The sequence below is a fragment of the Pipra filicauda genome, unplaced genomic scaffold (genome assembly GCF_003945595.2).
Source record: "Pipra filicauda isolate LSUMZ 115617 unplaced genomic scaffold, ASM394559v2 scaffold71_size5581439_pilon, whole genome shotgun sequence".
In the NCBI taxonomy this organism is placed as follows: domain Eukaryota; kingdom Metazoa; phylum Chordata; class Aves; order Passeriformes; family Pipridae; genus Pipra; species Pipra filicauda.
Window position 1 is genome coordinate 2,958,071 of NW_024104887.1, and position 19,452 is coordinate 2,977,522.

Here is a 19,452-nt window from a genome sequence, read left to right on the forward strand (position 1 = left end):
AGCATTTTTTAATGAACACAATCAGGATTCTGACTCCGGAGTACCTCTCTGAAGGAGTGGCATATTAAAAAGAACATCACAGAACTGAGCAGACATATGGTTTCTAAACTGCCAAGGATTCAGGAGGTGACCTGCAGAGGAGCAAGTGGGGGACTGACACATCACTTCTGCCTGCCTTGATTTCCCCACTCGTGACACACAAAGTGTGCTGAGCTGCACTTTGCAGAGACAGAGCAGCTCTCACTGCAACATGTGCTGGGAGACTGATGTACAGAATGTGCCAGATGAGGGACTGAAGAGCTGAGGGTCCCCTGGGCTCAGATTCCGAGGCCTCAATAGCACAGCAGTGGGAAGAATGTTGCAACAACTGAACAAGCCTATTAATATTCCTGCCTGAGTGTATTAATCATCCCATTGTGAAGAAAACAACACTTCACTTTAGAGGAGAAACCGCAGGCTTGTCGTGTATCACTCATTTGTCTTACTAATGTTAGCACTCTCTCAATTAGCCTGGGTTTTAAAGGGTCTTTTTTGGTTGTTTTGAGGGGTTGGTTTTGGTTTGGTTTAGAAGGTTTAAATGAAAAAGCGGAGCCATACCAAAATCTGGTCCCAGGAACACTCTGTTGAACCAGGCATTTGCTTTGAGCTGAGTTTCCTTCACTGAGGTTCTTTGTATTCCTCCTCTCTGGCACTGTCAGGGAGCCTGAGAGAACAAGGGTATGCAGGGACACAGATAGGCAGAGATAGTGAGCGTGGATGGCCTTTGCCTTGCTGGATGGAAAACCAGGGATTAATTTTTGTGTGTATGTTCAAGTGAACCAGAGCAAAGAAATCTCTGATTTCTGGGTGACCTAAAAGAAAAAGGGGCAGTGAATCAGTTTATATCTCTATATGTAAAGGAGGAAGGAGATAAATATACCTGGTTCTTACTTCAGAACATAAGGTGTTGTTTGCCCTGATAAATTCGTAAAAGGCTGGTGCTAGAACAGGCCAAGCTCCTGCGAGCTAAACACAGGCACAGCTCCCTGCCTGCCTGCTCAGGTGCACATTTCTGCCCTTCAGTAATTATAAAGTAACCAATCTCTACTCAGCAATTTCTGCAGAGCAGGAATGTCTCCACAGGCAGTCAGGAGAGAGGGGCAGCACTCTGCCAGGAGCCTCATTTTTGGTTTGGTTTGGGGACATCAGTTCCTTGTTTGCTCCACCATGCCTTAAAACACGCAGAGGGTACTCTAAATAACAGTGTGATAGCCAAAACTGAAATACAAGCAGAAACACTTTCCCACTAAGCAACTTATTTTGTCTTTTTTAAATTTTTCTACCAGAGAAGACCCCAGTGGATGAGCAGGTCCTGCAGAGGGAAACAGGAGTGTACACTATTAAGAACCTGATTCTGTTGTCTTGTACCCTTATATGTTTATTCAGTCCAAGGCAAAGTAGACATAAAATACTACCAGCCTTGCACTTTTTGTACTTCCTTCCTCTACAGCTACGTCTGTGACTACAGAAAAGACAGAATCATCCATCATTTTGCTCAGATTCTGTCCCCTGCTGTGATCCACTGTATGATGGTAACTCTCACTTACTATTACTTTTTCATTCATCACACTCTCCCCTTGTTTTTCATCCACTCTGGGATCCCAGTGCTGACATTTCCTGTCTTTGAATTTTTGTTATCGTTGAATACAGCCTCTGAATCAGAACTTACATCTCAGGCCTGGACAAGGCATTTCTGCAGCACTGGACAGGATTTTTGGTGATTTTTGTCTCACAAGTTTTCTCTGCTGAGATAATTTGCACTGCACCTGCACCAAAGATCCCAGCTATGGACAAGCCACCCTTTTTCAGGGTGGTTTAGGTCGTTTCCATGGCAGGTGAGCAGCACAAGGCCAACCCAAACACAAGCCTTTGAGGGAACAGTCTAGAGGAGTAAGAAACACAAACTGCTCTAAGGGCACAATTTGCATTTCAAACAGGCAACAGCCTCAGATCATTCAAATAAACCCCACGTTATCAGAACTGAGAAACAGAAGATCTTTTTATTACCTACTCCACAGTCACAAACAGATCCTCCCTTCTCATCCTCACTCCATTTTGTGTGTAGTCCCAGCCTCCCACACACCCACACAGACACACACACACCCCTTTGATCCCTGCTAGGTACAAAAATCTCTTGGGCTGCCTCACTCTCCCGTACACTAAACATTCTCCTTTGCCCCACATAAACCCCCTTCCCCATCCCAGCCTCCTTTTTCTCCTGCAGACACACAGAGGGAAGGCTTTACCTCCCCAAACTTTATCTCGGATAACGTCTCCAACTGCAGACTCCTCGACCTCCACGACCCAAAAATTGGGCAGCTGCTTTTCCCACCCAACAGTTTTTCCTCTCTGGCATGCTCATGGGAACAGCTGGACAGTGCCTCTGTCCACGCTCACAGACACACACATGAACACACGTGTTCAGGCACACACACAGACACAGTGGTCACACAACTGGCTCCCGTCCAGCTGGTGAAGTCACCCAGCTTTGCTGGTGCCCATCCCAGTGCAGGTGGTACATTCCAACAGCAGATCAGAAGATATTTGGTCAGAATGCCATCTATTTTGGGGCAGGCAGAACCTGCTACGAGGTGTCACTCGAACCGAATCAACACAGGAATGTTTTGGGAATAAGAAAAAGGCTTCCCTCTGCTTCCCTCTGCCTCTCCCCTCCCTTCTCCCCATCAGCAGAGACATCAGCACGCGGGGAGACATCACAGACCCAACTTGTCTGAAATTCCCTGGAATAAACGGAGAGCCAGAGACAGTTCTCAGAACTCCATTCCACAGCACTTGTGTGGTCTGCTCTTGTTAGAAAAATTATCTCCCTGAACCCTGCCTCTCTCGCTCTCATCAGCCCTGGATGTCAGAGCCTAGTAGCACTGGCTGACTTGTAATTATTTTTTACTATGCTGCTTTGTCTGCACTAATCCTTTGAAAGTAGCTTTACTGCACATCTGAAATATTATGATGCTATAAAACCTCTGTAATATTTATAAATCCCTTAAGACATCATAAAGAGAGAAAAAAACCTCCCCACAGAGTTCATCTAGCATAATTACATATACATTTCCCTCTGATTAATAAAAAATGATCACTTCCTTATGTAAAGATATTCTTCAGCTTTCTTTCATTAAGGCTATTTTTTTCTTTCCATTTTAAATCTGTTTCATGTGTCCCTGTATAGGAAGGTACCTCAGAAGATATTTTCCCAAAACAAAAGGCACAATGAAAAGAACCACCACAGAGAATCATCAGTTGAACTGGGAGCGAGGAGACAGACAAGTCTCTCACTATATTTTCACATCTCTTAAGTTAAGCATTTCATCACAGAATGTCCTGAAATATCTTCAAACATCAGTGAGTGTTGGTGTGTCATTGAACTAAACAGGAAGGAAAAAAAACTTGATAAATAAAATTTTGGGGAAAAAAAAAGGAAAAAGAAAACCTAAGAGCCAGCACTGGCCCCCCAGCCCACGAAAGGGCTGGCTGAGACTTTAGTGAGGCTGATTAAAGGGAAACCTGTAAATCCACAGCTGAAGAGGCACAATCAGCACAAGGCACTGCTCACTTCTGAAGCAGTGGTGAAGAACAGGATTAGTGTGAAACCACTGCCCCCGGGCTTGCACTGGCTGAAACTGGAACCTGGTTTGGTGCATGGATTTTAGAATTGACTTTGAGTGGGGTTTTATCCTGCTCAGAACAGCACGTGGATCACATTCGTCACCTGCTTAAATGGGATCAGGTTTGAACTGAGCTTTGAGAGAGCTTTTCATATACAACTCCCTCTCTGGTGTCCTCCACAATCAAATATTCCACAGCCCCAGGGAGCCACTGGGCAGCATTGCTTTAAGACAACCTGAAAAGGACCTGCAAAAAGGAGCAAAATAAGGAAAGAGAAAATCACCAGCTTTTTCTATTTTTTTTTTTTTTAATATTGTTGTAGTCATTCCTCCAAATTTGCAGAAGACAAAGATCTGCCCAATCTGCCCACTGTTCCTTAGGCAGGAGTTCTTCTTGGCTCCTTGAAATGACATCAATGCACCTCTGGTGCAGAAGTGTTGGAGTCCCAGAGCTAAAAGCCAACAGTGAGAGGGGCAAAGGCAAGACAGACATTTCTACAGTCTCAAGGGCAATGAAGTCACAATTCCAGAGCTACCCCTTTCCTCACTCCCCATCCCACCAGAGCAGACCTTAGCACTGGCACACAGCAGCTGTGCCAGGCATTGCTGCCCTGCTGTGTCAGTCTGGGACAGACATGCACGAGCTCTTCCCCTCAGCAAGTGCATCTGTGTTCTCTGCCTCACCCATTAGTTAAACAAATTATTAAAGTATTCCATGGAAGTTCACAGCTCACTCTATGGGATGCATCTTCATTCTGGATGTGATACTAAATGAGGTTTCCTGGAGTCCAGTGTGATCATTCCTGCTCTGTTTGAATTTAGAGTCAGAAAGAAATACAGACAAAAAAACCCAGAGAGATGTGGAAAGAATAAAACCTACCATGGTGCTGCTGTTCCTGCCACCTCTTCTCTGCCAACCAGTCAGCCAGCAAACACAATGCCAATTGTCTCTTTATATAGTGTCACCAAGGAACAAAAATATGCCTGCTCCAAGTTTAGACAAGAGATGTAAGGTTGGAAAAGTGCAGTAATTGGATCCCAATACCATTCCAAGCATCTGTTCCATGCACAGCTTTTGCTTTCACAGAAATAATGCAGCAGATAAGTGGAGCAGGCAGTTGGGATACAATTGTACAGCACTCCCAGCAAGCTGGAGCTGAGGGGGCTTTCCCATGTGCTGCTAAATAATGAACACGGGGCACGCACTGCAAGATTTTAAGTGGACGTGGCAACCTGAAAAAGCAGAGAGAGAAACACAGTCCTTGAGAAAATGCAGAGGAAACCAGCAATAAATCCAGGCTGCTTTGGTAGCTCCAGAGTCTGGCGCAGGCATTCAGAGCTCCAGAAAAATGACTGAGGTTCTGCAGAGGTGCATCTACCCCTGGAAGGAAGGCTGGAAAAGCACTGCAGAGGGCAATAAAGTGACTCGGGTCAGGTCTCTTTTCTCTGCATCTGTCAAACATGCCTGAAGGCCAGAGGCCATATCCCAAGACACTGCAAACTGGTGGAGAGTCATGGACTTCAGAGCATGAAAAAAGAAATGTTTGGTGATGAATATGGCCTTGAGAGGAGGAGGAAACAGAAGGCAGCAGAGGAACCACAAGGGCTGTGTGTCCCAGGGAATGCTCATGGATATTAATGGATAACATTCCATCCCACTGGCATTATCACAATGGGCCAAAACATTAATCAGAATGAAATGTCATAATTCCACAGACATGAAATCATATTTCCCAAAGGTCTAATCTGTGTCTGTGAGAGTATCTATGCAAGAACATCAGAGCATTGAAAACAGCAGAAACAGGAGGTTTTTCAGGAACCTGCATCCAAAATACTTCTCTACATCAATCAGTCCAACCTTGAGCCATGGCAGTGCTTAACCAATCCACTGAACTTTGAGACAGACGAGCATTTATGTTTCTGGTTGAACAAGGACCTTGCTCTTTCTCCAGGTCCAGCCCCTTGCAGTGCTGTCATCTCTAATCTTAGATCTGACTGCATCCTCTTCAGGGCAAGGACTGCTTTAGCTGTTGTGAAGCACCTTGAACACCTACAGGGATAATGAAGTAATAAATAAGCAGAATACAATTCATCTGGCTTTAGTGAAATCGCTGTGGATACTCGCTGTGTTCATTGCTCTGACTCCAGTGACATTACACCAATGCTCAGTGGAACAGAGCATGAAAATAAATCCCTGGGTCCTGCTGGAGAGCAGCCCCAGGTTTGTGCACTGGATTGGGTTTGGAAATCTGAAAGACTCAGAGCGAGGTTTTTGAGGAAAATCTTCCACACTTTCAGAGGTTCACTGTGATAAAGATTTATCATGTTCACTGGGTCAGATCCTGACTCAGCAAAGCTGTTAAGCATCCACTGAACTTCAAGGATGGGATAGTCCCACTGGAATCCATGGAATAGCTCACATACTTATATTTGAGAATATGGCTACTGGTTCTGCAGGATCAGTGCTCTAATCCTAACAAGACACACAAATGAGCAGCAGCTTTGAGTCCAGTGGGCCCAGGATTTCATCCTGGGAATTCTGTGTCCTTTCTTGGCAGAATACTTATCTTTTCATGAGTTTGTCCTAACAGCTCTGTTAACAGACCTCTGTACTGTTTCATTGGGAGATTTGTTTTCTCTTATCCAGTAGATCATCAATCATCATTATTATCATCAATTTGCTCATTAGTTTTCCAATTTGATCTGCAGGCATTTTCTAATAGCACGTGTATTTTCCACATTGATCTTTGTCTTTTCACAGAATTTCTATATTAAATTAATCCTTCCAATGACATGTTAGGATAAAACCCACACAAAGCTGTGTGTTTGTAATGCACATGTCCTGAGAGACCAGAACCCTCTCTGCCTAGTCTATAAAACAAATCCACCGAGGAATTAAGGGAGACATACATCTTGGCTTTAAAGGTCTGCTTGCTTCTGCAACTGCCTCCAAATTATAGGAAGGCTCCAGACTGGAGGAAGGAGGGAGAGAAGGGGGGGAATAACATAAGGACTGAAAAAGAAAGGCTTGAATTTAATTGCCCTAAAAATTTCAATCATTCAATCTGGTAATTAGAGAGCTGGCTGATTCAGAAGGCAATTTCATTTGGGGGAAAAAAAAAAAAGAACCCAACAAGATAATTGATGCTAAGTGAATATTTTACCTGAAATATTAAATACCAAACTTAAGTCTGCCTCCAGGGCTCTTTCTGCTACCCCTTTTTGATCTGTCTTTCTACTTCTTTGTATTTTCCTCTCACGTGACTCAACAGAACAGGACACTCCTTCAGAGAATCAGATTGTCACAGGGACAGGTTTATTTGAACTCTCTGTGCTGAGAAGGAGACAACATAATGATTTACTAGTAAAGAAAATAATAATAGGAAGTCTCCTGAGATCCAGCCTGGCTGCAAATCTCAATGAGACTTCCCAGTGTGGAGTCTCTGTGTGTGCCTGGCCACAAGCACAGCCTGGTGTCCCACTCCTTTCTTTGGGAGTTGCTCAGGCACAGGGTAACAGCTCTCTTTATGAACTTAACAAGAGTGTTTCATGTTTAATTCTGGACTCTCTGATGCTGCAAAATGATACTTAAAGGTAGCTCTGTGGAGTCCTGCAGAGCACTGTGGGTGTCGGTGTCACAGGGGTCTGATTGCACAGGTCTCTTGGCAGGATGGAGGGTGGAGCTGGATTATTGCTCAGTGTTCAGGGGAAGGAACTGCTCATCCTCTAACAGTTAATGCCCTAATGAACAAGGACAGCATCCCATACACATCTTAAAGGAATGCTGCACACTTGGCAATTAAGCAGATATTAATTTATGCTACATTTCTAAATGAGAAATGATAAAGAAAATGCATGTGACACACTGGATTCTGATATCCTGTGCTGCTCACTTGGGCACCCTTTTCACACAAAATATTACACTCTATTCCTGTTAACAATGTTAAATTTTAATCTTAAAACACCTTTTTAAGTGAAATTCCATGTTTATTACTGCTCAGGAAACCCACATCAAATGCATTCAGGTGCCTGTGCAACTTCCATCTTTGAGACTGATCTTGAAAATGTTTCTGATCCCTACAACATTCACTGTCTGAAAAGGCAGATGACAGGACTTGATGACAATTCTTGTGGTGAGATGGGATGCCAGGTGGGTGCCAAATGAAAAGTGGCCTCTTCTCCTAGTTCAGCAGGGCCACAAAAAACACTAATGCTGAATGTGCTACATAGGAAATGTAACATTTGTTATATAGGAACTTCATACCACAGCTTTACACTTCTCCTGCACTCAGAGAGTTTTGCATCCTGCCTTTGAGTGGATGCCTTCACAAGACATGTGACAGTTTAACGTGTGTGGGAACTGAAATCCTCCATATCCTGCCAACAGGTAGGAACCATCCCCCTTTTTAGGAGAGCTGTATTCCGGCCTTCATATCAAAGGACTCCACTTTCTGCGAGTCCTGGCAGTTGTGCAACCCGTGGGTCAGGAGTGTAGACCAAGGACTAAAGGCAGAACATCAGCTAATTCCAGCAAAGCAACCAGATAGAACTGCCAAGCTAAGGTGGATTTCAAGCCCTCCAGAGAAACAACCTCCCTGGAACCACCAACTTTTCCTTAAATTAATCACCTTAAATTAATGAGGAGCTCGCCTTCTTTTTAGATCCACGGTGATTCCCTTTTCTTTTCTCCCTACAGTTATTTTCTTAGCAGCTGATTCCATTCAGAGGACAGGTTACTCAGTGCTGCTCAGAAAGGCCATTGGCTAAGCTTGGTCTCAGGACTGTCTTTTGGAGCCTGGCAACAAGGCAAATCTCAGGCAAGTGAGTCTTATGTTCACTGTATATGGAGCTCCTGCAGTACAGGTACAGGAAAGAGAGAGTTGCTACAGCTGCCTCTGCAGAATTTTAAACAAATTAAACAGTGCAAATCCCACTGTGAATCTCCTCTCTCTGTTGAGCAGAGGCACACAGACCATTTTGGAAACAGCCAGGGCTGCTGTAACTGTTAATTAAGTTCTGTGCATTTGTTGTTCAGGACACTGACTCCAAACGCCCTGCTCTGAGTTACCCCTCCCTCTCTCAGAATTCATAGCCACTATCTAATCTGACAAAAACTGTGTACTCTTTTATACTTGGAGGTCACTTTATGTTACTTACAGTGTGTTGCATTATGTCAAAAGGCATAACACAACATAATGAAAAGCAGACCAATATAACTCAACCTGACATCAGTGACATAATATGATGTGGCTACTGAAAAATGCACTGTTTGTCATTGTTTTGTGTTTTCATCTGATATCTCCTTGCCATTTTAGCATGGGGCATTTGCTGCAGGATTTGGAGAAGGAGGTTATGGACTGAGCATGCCCAATTCCACTGTGGCCCCTACAATTTTTGCACTGAGATCACTTGCTTGGCTTTGTCGGGGTTCCTCCTGAGTTACTCCAGCAAGAATCAGGCTCTAAAAAAATCATCGCATAAAAAGCAATTACATTAGGAAAGCCATCAAGTTGGAAAACGCAGCTCCTGGGAGTAAGGAAATGACAACACTGTTACAGTCCCTGTAACCTTAGCTCTGCCCTCTTGGGTAGTAAAGGGGCCTGTGCTGTTTTTCCTGCAGGTTGTCATTTCATTTTGTACAACTGTGTAGCAAAGCAGCTGCTCAATATTTCTCTTAACTTCACCACGTAGTCTGTGGTCCCATATCTCATTTGCTGCACATCAACCAAATCCTTTTGTGGGTTAGGTACTTTTCTTCTTCCTCTGTTTATTTGCTATTGTATTGTTCTAATTACCACAGTATATGTGTATTTCAAAACCAAGGCTGAATTTGTCTTCCCAATGCACCCACGAGGTTGAAACACGCTGTTATTCCTTCCTTGTTCCACAGGCAGGAAACAAAAGCCCAAAATTGCATCTATAGGCCCAATGGGAAGTCTGTCCAAGGCAAGGCTAGAATGCAAGGCAGAAAAATGCCAACCTTTTGCATTAAACCTTTATTTTTTTATTCCCTGGCTAATTTATACTGCCCAGATCCTCAGTGGCAAAAGCAGATATGAACCTCAAACAATAAGTGAAAAGGGAATGTTCTGGGGATGCCATGAATCCCCATGCACGAGCTCTGCCTTGTTCTCCATCCAGCAGAACCAAAACAGGAGACCCAACAGTAACCACAACAACTGAGCTGATGGTTTCTAATGAAATCCACTGTGATATCCACTAGAGTTTTACAGACAAAACCACCAGGAAAACACCTCCAGCCTCTTCTCCTGTCTAACACAGGCCACAGTATTGCATATATCAGTTGCTGTGTCAAGCCCGTGTCTTGTGGTTGAGCCAGAACATATTTTTAAATATTGTTGTGGTTGTTATTAATATTATTTTATGTTGATAGCAGTTGGCCAAGCCAGCTGAAGCCATGGCATCCTCAGGGACAGAACTCAGAGCCAGGGGGGTCAGTGGACTTGCCCTCCCTGTTCCACACTGCATCACATGTGCAGTTTAGCACATCCTCTGCTCCCACCTTGGGCTGTTGGCCATTCCAGAGGTGGTGTCTCTACATGAACTATTTGGGAGGCCTTGGAAGCAGCGGGACAGGTCACAGCATTTGTGCTGCAAGATAGGATTTGATGAGAAAGTAGTTTCTGCTGGCAAGGCCTGTTCTTTCTGGCAGCAAGAAACCCTGCTGAGAAGTCAGGGTTGAGCAAAGCAGGAGTCAGGAATGGAGGGAGGCTGAAGGGAAGCTAAAGAGCTCTGGGAACCAGGTGAGATTTAGACATCTGCTGACACCTTGGCCAGGAATCCTCACAGAAAGACAGGCTACATTCACTTGAAACTTTCAAAGAATGGAAGAACCAGCCCACCACCTGACAAATTCTGCCTGTCAGAAATTTTGCCTGAGTGTTTCTGTCTTTTATTTAGCTTTTGATGGGGTCTACTATGCATTTTTCTGTCAGGATAAGATCTTCTTTCCTAAATTAATCTGCTGCATTTGTAATTTCTGTCTGTACCCACACGCATGCATAATTTCTGAAATTGTTTAGAATATGTATGACATGAAGCTTCCTAAAATTTCAGGTTAAGCAATTGGAAGTCTTCACCTAAAATATACCTATATAAGGCTCTACCTCCTCTGAAAAAAATCAGCATAACAAGAGTTAATATTGTTTACAGACAATAATATCTGAATATTGACCCAGTGGCTGAATTCATGCCAGGTATTTGTGGTTTAATTGCAGATGAATCTCAGAGTATGTTGGACCACATCATAGTGAGTTTTTGGAACTTACACTCCATTGCAGCTTATAACACCCAGAGTGGAATAGAAGATAGGCAGCAATATCACCTCAGAGTACAGCACAGATTTGAGGCTACACCATCCATAAGGACACTAGAAAAAGGACTGCCAGATGAGGGACAACTCAAGAATTTAAATACAGTGAGAAATGCCAGCTGAAATAGCCACTTTGGAAATTATGGCTACAGTAGCTTGGCATTGCTTTGCAGATACTGAATGTAGAACATGGTAATAGGGCCATATTCCTCCAGCACAGTAGCTGTAAATCCAAGAACCACAAAGGCATTTAACAACTCTTTGTACAAGTTCCCAATTCAATCCTTTGGCACTTCTCTAAAAAATCATTATGGGAGAATCATCACATGGCATAGGAACAAACCCTCCTGTTGTGCTAAAGAAACAACCCACACTCCTAAACTGGGCTTACAGTTGTGAAAAGGAGCACATATGAAAGGTGCCATATTCTGACCTCACAAATAACAGCATAGATCCACTGTCACCTCTTAGAATGAGTGGGATTGTCTGGGATTAACCATCACGTGGCTGAGGACAGAATCTGGCCCTTTTGCAGCATTTATAGAGGCATAGAATGGTTGGGGTTGGAAGGAAGATCAGCCAGTCCATAATGCTGGACACTGTGGCTCCACTGCAGGCTGAAGGTGAAATGTGCAGGAGGGAGGATTGTCCTGCCAGGGAAGCTCAGCTCTCACAGTGGGTGACAGCACGTCCTGCCAGCCTCGGACATGGGGTGGGACCAGACAGGGAACAGGCGTGAGACAAGTGAGCCCCTCATGGCAGATAAACAGACACATTCACAACGCTTCAGCAACCTGAACCCTCAGCCTGACTCACTTGGGCCTTACTTCCTAAATATTTTGGTGACTGTGAGTAGAACCATCACCCTAAGCCATGTCTGAATGTCTTTGCTCCTGTCTTTGCCAGTCTGTGCTAATCCTTACTCTGAGTTGAGACTAATCAAGTTCTTTTAACTTAGGACCCCCCAAGCTATCCTCATTCTGTTGGATGAATTACACTGTTGTGACATGTCTCGACCTGCTGCTCCACTTGCTAACCCATTTTACATTCCTGGCACTTCAAAACACAGACATTAGTTATGTATGCACGTGAGCCAACCCCAGTGGACTCAGAAATGCAGCACAAAATCCCATGGTAGTTGGAAAATACACACTACAGTCACTCAAATGGGAGGAAATGCAAATGCCACATTCAGAGATATTGTCCTATTCCAATATACTCCACACAAGTATCCCAAAAGCATGAGTCCACACCCCAAAAAGTCATGTATTAGAGGACACAAGGTTTGCAAAATAATAAAGACTTGTAATAATTGCATCTCAGGTGAGCTGAATCAATCCTTGAGGAGCTAGTCTTCCTCCCTTGTCTGTGAAGGAATATCTTTGAGTTTTTTGGTTTTAAAACATGTGAAAGAAATCTGGGCCATGAATCCAACACCTTGGCCATACAGAGACTCCCTAAAGCACAAAGTGTCAAACCATAAGAAGAGGCAAACCTGAAATGATCTGGATGCACAGAGTTGAACTTTTCTAAGAAACAAACTTGACCCACGCTGCTCCTTTCAGCAGAAGTCAAGACAAAGGCTTCTGGAAGCCAAAATCTCTCCTGAAAGGAGGAACAGCAAACTGGTTGTGGTACCTCCTTCACTGGTTGGTTGCAGGTCAGAGAGTGCATGTGGTGACACTGCACTGTCTGGACTGTCCCCTCGGTTGTCCCTCTGTTGTCCCAGCTGCAGGGAGTGAAGCTGCTCCCTGCTGAAGAGAATAAAGCAGCAGAGAAGTGCTGTTTGGCTCCTCTGTTCCCCTGGAGCTCAGGCAGCTGCAGTGTCATCCAAAGCCAGGCTCCTGCCAAGGGGTGACACTGAGCACACCCTCCATCCTCAAAATGAACCTGGGAAGGGCACTTCCATGGTACTGCTCAGCATAACCATGGGTGCACATCAGGCACCTCCTCACTGAGAAAGTACAGAGAGGAAAATGTCCTTTGGGAAAGGAAAGACAGTTGGAATCTAAACTGGAGGATGTTTATCATTAACAAGTGTGGCTCCCAGTCAACCCTCAGCCTAAACCCCACCAACAGCTGGAATACAGGTGACAGCAGTGACTGCAGAGGTAGGGCCACCACAACCTTCTACAGCAAGCCAAAAACTTAACAAGCTCCTCAGAAGATGGCATTAAGGAACAGCCACTTTTTTCTATTTTTACTTTTCTTATGGTGAGTGAGCAATGCTCCCTTGCCAATGATAGGTGTTGAACTCTTGCTGTATTAGAAGGAAAAATGCGTAATAACCCAGGAAATTCTCTGTGTTCACTTTTACAGGTCACATGTGTGTATCAGTCAGAGAGGATACAGAAGCAAACAAAGTCCCACAGGAAATAGTCTGCTGTGAACTCCACAGCTGAGGTTCTTCTTAAATCTGCCAGGCAGAAGAAAACCCAATTTTCATTAACTTCATTAAGCCAGACACTCCTTTGCCTACACTTAAGTGTGGCAGGTAAATGTACAGTTGGTTCAGACCCTATTTTCATCTGTTATTTAATGTATTTGTGTATGACCAAGCCCTCCTCACTCATTTAGCCACTGTAGCTGTGCACATGGGCAGAGACCCATGTAGATAAATGTGGGTTAGTGGTGAGAGGTCCTTTGCAGTTTGGTGTTTGTAAGGGTTTGTCAGGGTTAATGTGCAAGGAAGCATCCATTGCATGTCATTCTGTATTTCATTTTTAGGGTTTGGGGTTTTTTTTTTGTGTAATAGAACAGAAAAATATTCAATATTTAAAAAATGTTCAATATGCAGAGAAGTAACCTGAGCGAATCCAGTCCCTCCATGCTTGTGTCTTAGTCCTGGACAGTTTGCCCACTTCTTACCAGCAAGATCGTGGAAGAAAAGACTCCCTGAGACAAACTGTGGGTAGATTATTCCTACATTACCTTACTCCAGTCTTTAGGTCAAGGAATGTGTTATGTATCCTGAGATTTCAGTAGGAGCTCTTGGATATTGAGGGGGTTTTTAATCAACTCACTTATCTACTTGACGGAATGTACAATTTTAATTCCTCGTGTATAAGATAGGATGTCAAGGTGTCCTGCAACGTTAAGTGGTTAAAAAAAATACACCCTAGAGCTCTTCAAGTAGCTCTTTCTTCTTGTAAACCATGCTTGACTTCCTGATTTGTTTGAGGAAAAAGCCACTGAGTGTGTAGACATCTTTTATCCCTCTTAGCCACAATTCCTTTGAGAAATCCAACAGCGAAGGTGGGTACAATTATTGTAAATAATGTTGGATAGAACCCAGAGCAGATGAAGGTGGGAGGATACAGCTCAACAAGAACAGAAGTGGTTTCTAATGAGAGAGGGAATATTTCACTCTCAGCATGGCTGTTATTATGTCCTACACATTAATTCAGCCGAGAAGCCTTGAAGTAGCAGAAAGAGTTTGTATTCTCTGAAGTGGCAGGCCCTGGCATGGCTGCCTTCACTTCTGCTCTCACAGGTAATACTTTCCTGATTCCTCAGCGAAGAAATATTTGATGGGTTAAACCCAGAACATGAGCTGGTGTAATGGTTTATCTTAAAATCCAGAGGGTTTTCTCTGTCTCCCTTTAAATCCCTACCTCTTCGCTAGTCTTTAATTTTCCAGACATTGCTGACTTCTGCTCAGGTGGAGGTCACCAGTCCTTTCAGCCAAAATGTGTATAACTTCTTATTCCCCTTTCCCTGCCAGTGTCCTGGAAGGGCTGCAGGGCAAGATTATTGTGCTGTTTATGGGGATCTCTTTTCACGCTGTTTCCCAGATCTAGAGCTGACAGAAAAGGAAAAGAAGGAAGACTGAAAGTATGAGGGAATTATTTCCATGTTGGTGGAGGTACCCATGAGTAACTTCTTTGGTGGTGCCATTCTAAAGCCTCCGTCTCCATATAAAAACTTCACATTCCAAAACCAGCTAAAATGCTGAAAGTTTGAAGTGGAATCCTGTTATGCTTAATTTAAGTGAAATATAGCCTGAGTATTCAGTTCCCTAAAGGATCTAACTATAAATCACATATCCTTGTGACATCTCCCATGTCACAGAAGGAGGAAAAATGCCCCACACTTCTTTTTCAGTATATTTTGCTTGTCACCTGCCTCACACATCCATTTGCCTCTCGCTGTGTCAGGAGCTGTTACTCATCCCATAGTTGTGCAGCACCCAACACTATGGACCCCGAGCCCTTTTCCTCACTTTCCGGGTTCTATTGCCAAGGCTGATGTAGAAATAACTACAACCAGCAGTAAAAGCTGCTTTTGGGCAGCACAGCACTGCAAAGGAAAGCGGGATTCAGGGAAGGGCTGCGTGCCTGCAGTTCCCATTGACTCCAGCCCGGGCTGTGGTAGCTCAGCAGCTCTCAGCATCTCCGAGGATTTATTCTGCAGCGTGTTTGCTTTTGCCTCCAGTGTGCAATGTGAGGAAGGCAGCAGTGTGGCTGCAAAACCACAGCTCCCAGCCACTTCTCCCCTCGGTGTTGAGTGAGAGCCTGAGCTCTTGCAGACCAGCCGGTACCTTTCCCGTGCGGGAGTCGCCGCGGGAATAAAAGCAAAACACGGAGCTGAATTTATTTCCAGCCAGCGGAAATTTCATATTGAGGGTTACAGGCGTCCTGTGCCTCTTAAAAGCAAGTAATAAAATGCTGCTCTCAATTACAAATTGTATTTACATTTTAAACCCCCGGATGGTTTGGTGGGGAGGAGGGAGGTTTGAATGCATTAGCAGCAGCGCTGGGCCGTGATTAGTTACGATTTTTCACTCTTCGTAATGAACAATTAATGCCTCCACCTTTTTCTTTTCCTTCTGTCTTGCAAACCAACCCCGTGGCTATGCCAGGTATAGCCACAACTCCTGCCTCATGCTGTGAAGCCAAACAAGCAGATGCACTGAGATGACCATCTCTCCAAAGCCTCCCGTAACAGGATTCACACGCTGAGTATAAATTCGATAACTATTGATTTTTTTTTAATGTAACTTCCTGGGCTAAACTTTTCAAAGTGTAGGGACATTTAGCAGGGAAATGCAAAATGCATATAAATATGCACAGCTTCGTCTTCCTGCGCTGGGAAAGTCAAATTCCCTTCTCCCTGCCCTCAAACAGTGCTGAAGGCGAATCACTCCTTGTGTTGCATGTGCACAACAGGCCCTGCTAAAAGTTTTGTCCCCATCATTCTTATAAACCCCCTTTAAGTACCAGAAGGCCTCGATAAGGGCAGAGTTAGAGTCAGAACTGTACCAGTTTACCAAGGCAAATCTGCTCTGCTTTCATTTACAAATAATACATTTATGACACAAAGGCTATAAATACTATTTCATTAATTTTATTGCTTATTTAGGTATTTCCCTAAAGGGCTAATAGAGCATTGCTGTTGTGTTACTATTTCAGCTTCTGTTTTTCCAAAGGTTTAGTTTGCAGCTAAACCACTGGGCCTACCTGGAGCTGAGCTGAGCTCAGAGCTCGGCTTTGCATGAGGAGCACGTTTGGTGTAATTAGATTTGTGGGTTTAGGTGTTTGGGGTTTATTTTTTTAGTGTATAACAGTGTAATAAAAAGAAATGGCTGTAATTTATAGCCCAGCATTTGGCAAAGAGGCTTGTCTGGTCTAGGATTTTTTTTTTTTTTTATTTTTTAATGGCAGAAATTTTAAATTTAGGTTAGAATTTCAAAGAAGCTTAGTCCCCACAATTAAGGCAGGTGTTCAGTGCTGCTGAGCTCAAGCATTCAAAAATCATGAATCAGGCACGAAAACACCAATATTAACTTAAAATAAGAAGACACAAACTCACACCCATCCACCCACATGGATATACAAGTACCTCTGACTAAAGTAAACGTTTAACTTTGTAGCAAATTCACTCTTGACAGAAACTTATTTTCTTATGTTTTCATATAGAATGTGATATTTGTGACACAGAAATAAATCTGATAAACAAAAACACTTTGCTGTTGGATTAAGTATCCTTAAGGCAATAAAATTAAAAATACTTTTATTTTGCTTAATAAGCAGCAATTTTCAGGGAGAACCTGTGACTAAATTAGTCACTGTGCCACACTATTGCATCAATTTGGTTTATGACTTTGGGTTCCTTTTTTTAGCACTCTGGTGTTTGCCTTCCATGTGCATTTATTTCCAAGGTTTTTTCTATAATAATGAAAGCTCAGAAGGTCCTGTTTTGAGTTTCACACAAACTAAGATTCTCTAATCATCCAGCTTTGGGGAATCCAGACTTAAGAAGAGCACTAAGCATGATAAGAATCATAAAAATATCAGGAAGACCGTGAACAAAGTGTGTTGTTTGTCTTTATCAAGAAAGCTCAAACTTCGCTTTCTTTGCAAGAGTTCAATCCTCAGCATAACAAATACCTGCCCATAAAGAGAACTTCTAAGACTTTCTGAAAAATATAATTGCTCTTTTAGGTGCTGAGCGCCTTTGTAGAGCAAATACTCATTAGATGGTGCAGACAAATGCCAACAAATAGAAAACTTTAGTCAAAACACGTTCCATGAGTGCACTCACATAACACTGCACATGTATGAGGGCACTCGTGTGACACATCTACTGCCCTCTGGGGCTGTAAATGGACATTTAGCACTGGGAACGAGGGGCCCCTTGGAAATGGAGCCCTGACCCAGCTTCACCCAGAGCTACCCAGGAGCAACAAAAGTGTGTCACTGACTTCCACAGTCCTTGGAGTGTGGAAAAGGCTCTGCAGGACTCAGAAGCCTTTGGGAGCATGTCCTGCGTTCAGGCAGAGTGGGAAGAGGTGCCCATTGTATCCCACTATCCCAGTGCACGACAGAGCTGCCGTGTTTGCTTAGGGCAGAAGTGCACTTGCCTGTGTTACTGTAATCCAAAGAAGCGATGCCTTGGTGCTGAAACCCCGAGAAGCAGTGGCACATTAACACCCTGTGGCTGGAACACATCAGAGCGACTGTGCTCTGTCTGTGTTTCTGACTGCAGGGCACCTCGGGAACAGCACTCGCAGCAACGCGGGTCCTCCCGCCGAGGTGAAGGAAACGTCTTAATGGGAGACTCTGAGGTTTCTGCAGAGCCGTCGACATTCCTGCACATCAACACAGCCACTGCCCTCGCGTGAGGTCACACAGAGCCGTGTCAAAACATTCCAGCACAAAAAAGTCCGACCCCCGAGTCAAAACATGACTCAGGGGAATTTGTGAAGCCACACCGGGCTCTGAGTTAACTGCGTTGGCTTTGGAAACAATCGGGTCCTGAAAGAACTGCATTTCAGAGCTCTTCAAGAGAAGTATTCTACTACCATGAGTCAAAAACTCAAAAGTCTACAGTGGTCACAGAGCAATTCATCTGGAAGAACTCATGCAAAATGTCATTTGTTCTGGCTACTGGATCTGAAGCTACCAAGGCGTGTAACTGTTTATTCAGCTTTTAAAGCAACACTGATCCTCCAGCCAGACCTGGGAACGTTTCAGCAGACCCTGCAACAGAAAGAATTACCTATACAAAAGAACTGCACAAGATAAACTGAAATAGTTTTTTAAAAAAGCATGAGCCTGTCACAGAGATTCTCTTTGTGGTTCCAGTGACAACCTGCTGTTCATATTGATTTTGTATAAGTACAGCGTCAGCTAGAGATTAAACCTTGCCCCACCACAGCTCTGACACTACAAGGCTTTCTTTTGTCTCAGCCAAAGCTCAGTCAGTGTAAGGGGTCTACAATGGAAAGTTTGTGCAGAGTGAACCAGAACATGACTACACAGCAGTCATCATGTGCAAACTCCAACGGAGAACTAAACACACAATGGCCTTCTCCCCTTCCAGCACTGGAACGTTGGGAACCAACACGTACTCACCAGCTCAGGAAAAACTTGCATTCAAACACCCCCTGAGCTGGGAGGACCAGAGAAGGTGTTAAGGGATGTGGCCTTTAAAGCACAAAGCGTTGACATGGGCAAGGGGTGGCTTTCCTTTGCAACAGCAGAAAATACAGGTTTTATTCAGAACTTCCCGTGGAGGTTTTGGGTTGATTTTGCTTTTAAATTCATTGCAACCTAAAATCTTTGGGCTCGATTCTTACATCTTGGGAAGTCACCTGCAGAGTGGAAGTAAGAAGCTTCCTACTGAGAGTGGCAGGTGATCCACATTCACCTTTCCATGTGCACAGTGGTTATACAAGGAGTATATCCAGTGCCTGCCTGTCGCTGCCCAGTGTCTCAGGGCAGACCCACCTCCATCAGCAACGCAGGCAATATGGGAATAAGGATGGATAAAGTGCTGGCACCCGTCCTGCTCTGCCACCCCTACCATGAGGCACATGATCTCTTGCAGAAAGGTTGGACAGACCACACAAAATGCTAATTTTTTTGCACCACTTCATTCAGAGCCATCAGAGCTCAGCTTTAGAAGCAACATGACCAAGGGCTCAGGAAGCCAGTGACAAACACTGGCAGTGTT

General features: G+C 44.0%; 1 protein-coding gene across 6 annotated transcripts in view; it reads right to left on the reverse strand.

Annotated features, from left to right (window-relative positions):
• MYL10 (myosin light chain 10) overlaps nucleotides 1–19,452 on the reverse strand; it is an 88,442-nt gene that overhangs the window by 16,972 nt on the left and 52,018 nt on the right. For 2 of the 6 annotated variants that reach the window (XM_039389333.1, XM_039389332.1), the window contains exon 4: nucleotides 598–703. The exons of 2 other annotated variants lie outside the window; for them this stretch is intronic. In XM_039389333.1, coding sequence (XP_039245267.1) covers nucleotides 598–636 — 39 coding nt within the window. In that variant the 5' untranslated portion in view covers nucleotides 637–703. Of the gene's footprint in view, nucleotides 1–597; nucleotides 704–4,542; nucleotides 5,696–14,609; nucleotides 14,798–19,452 lie in introns of those variants that run through there. 2 more of the 6 variants (XM_027734339.2, XM_039389334.1) reach the window with 2 other exon arrangements.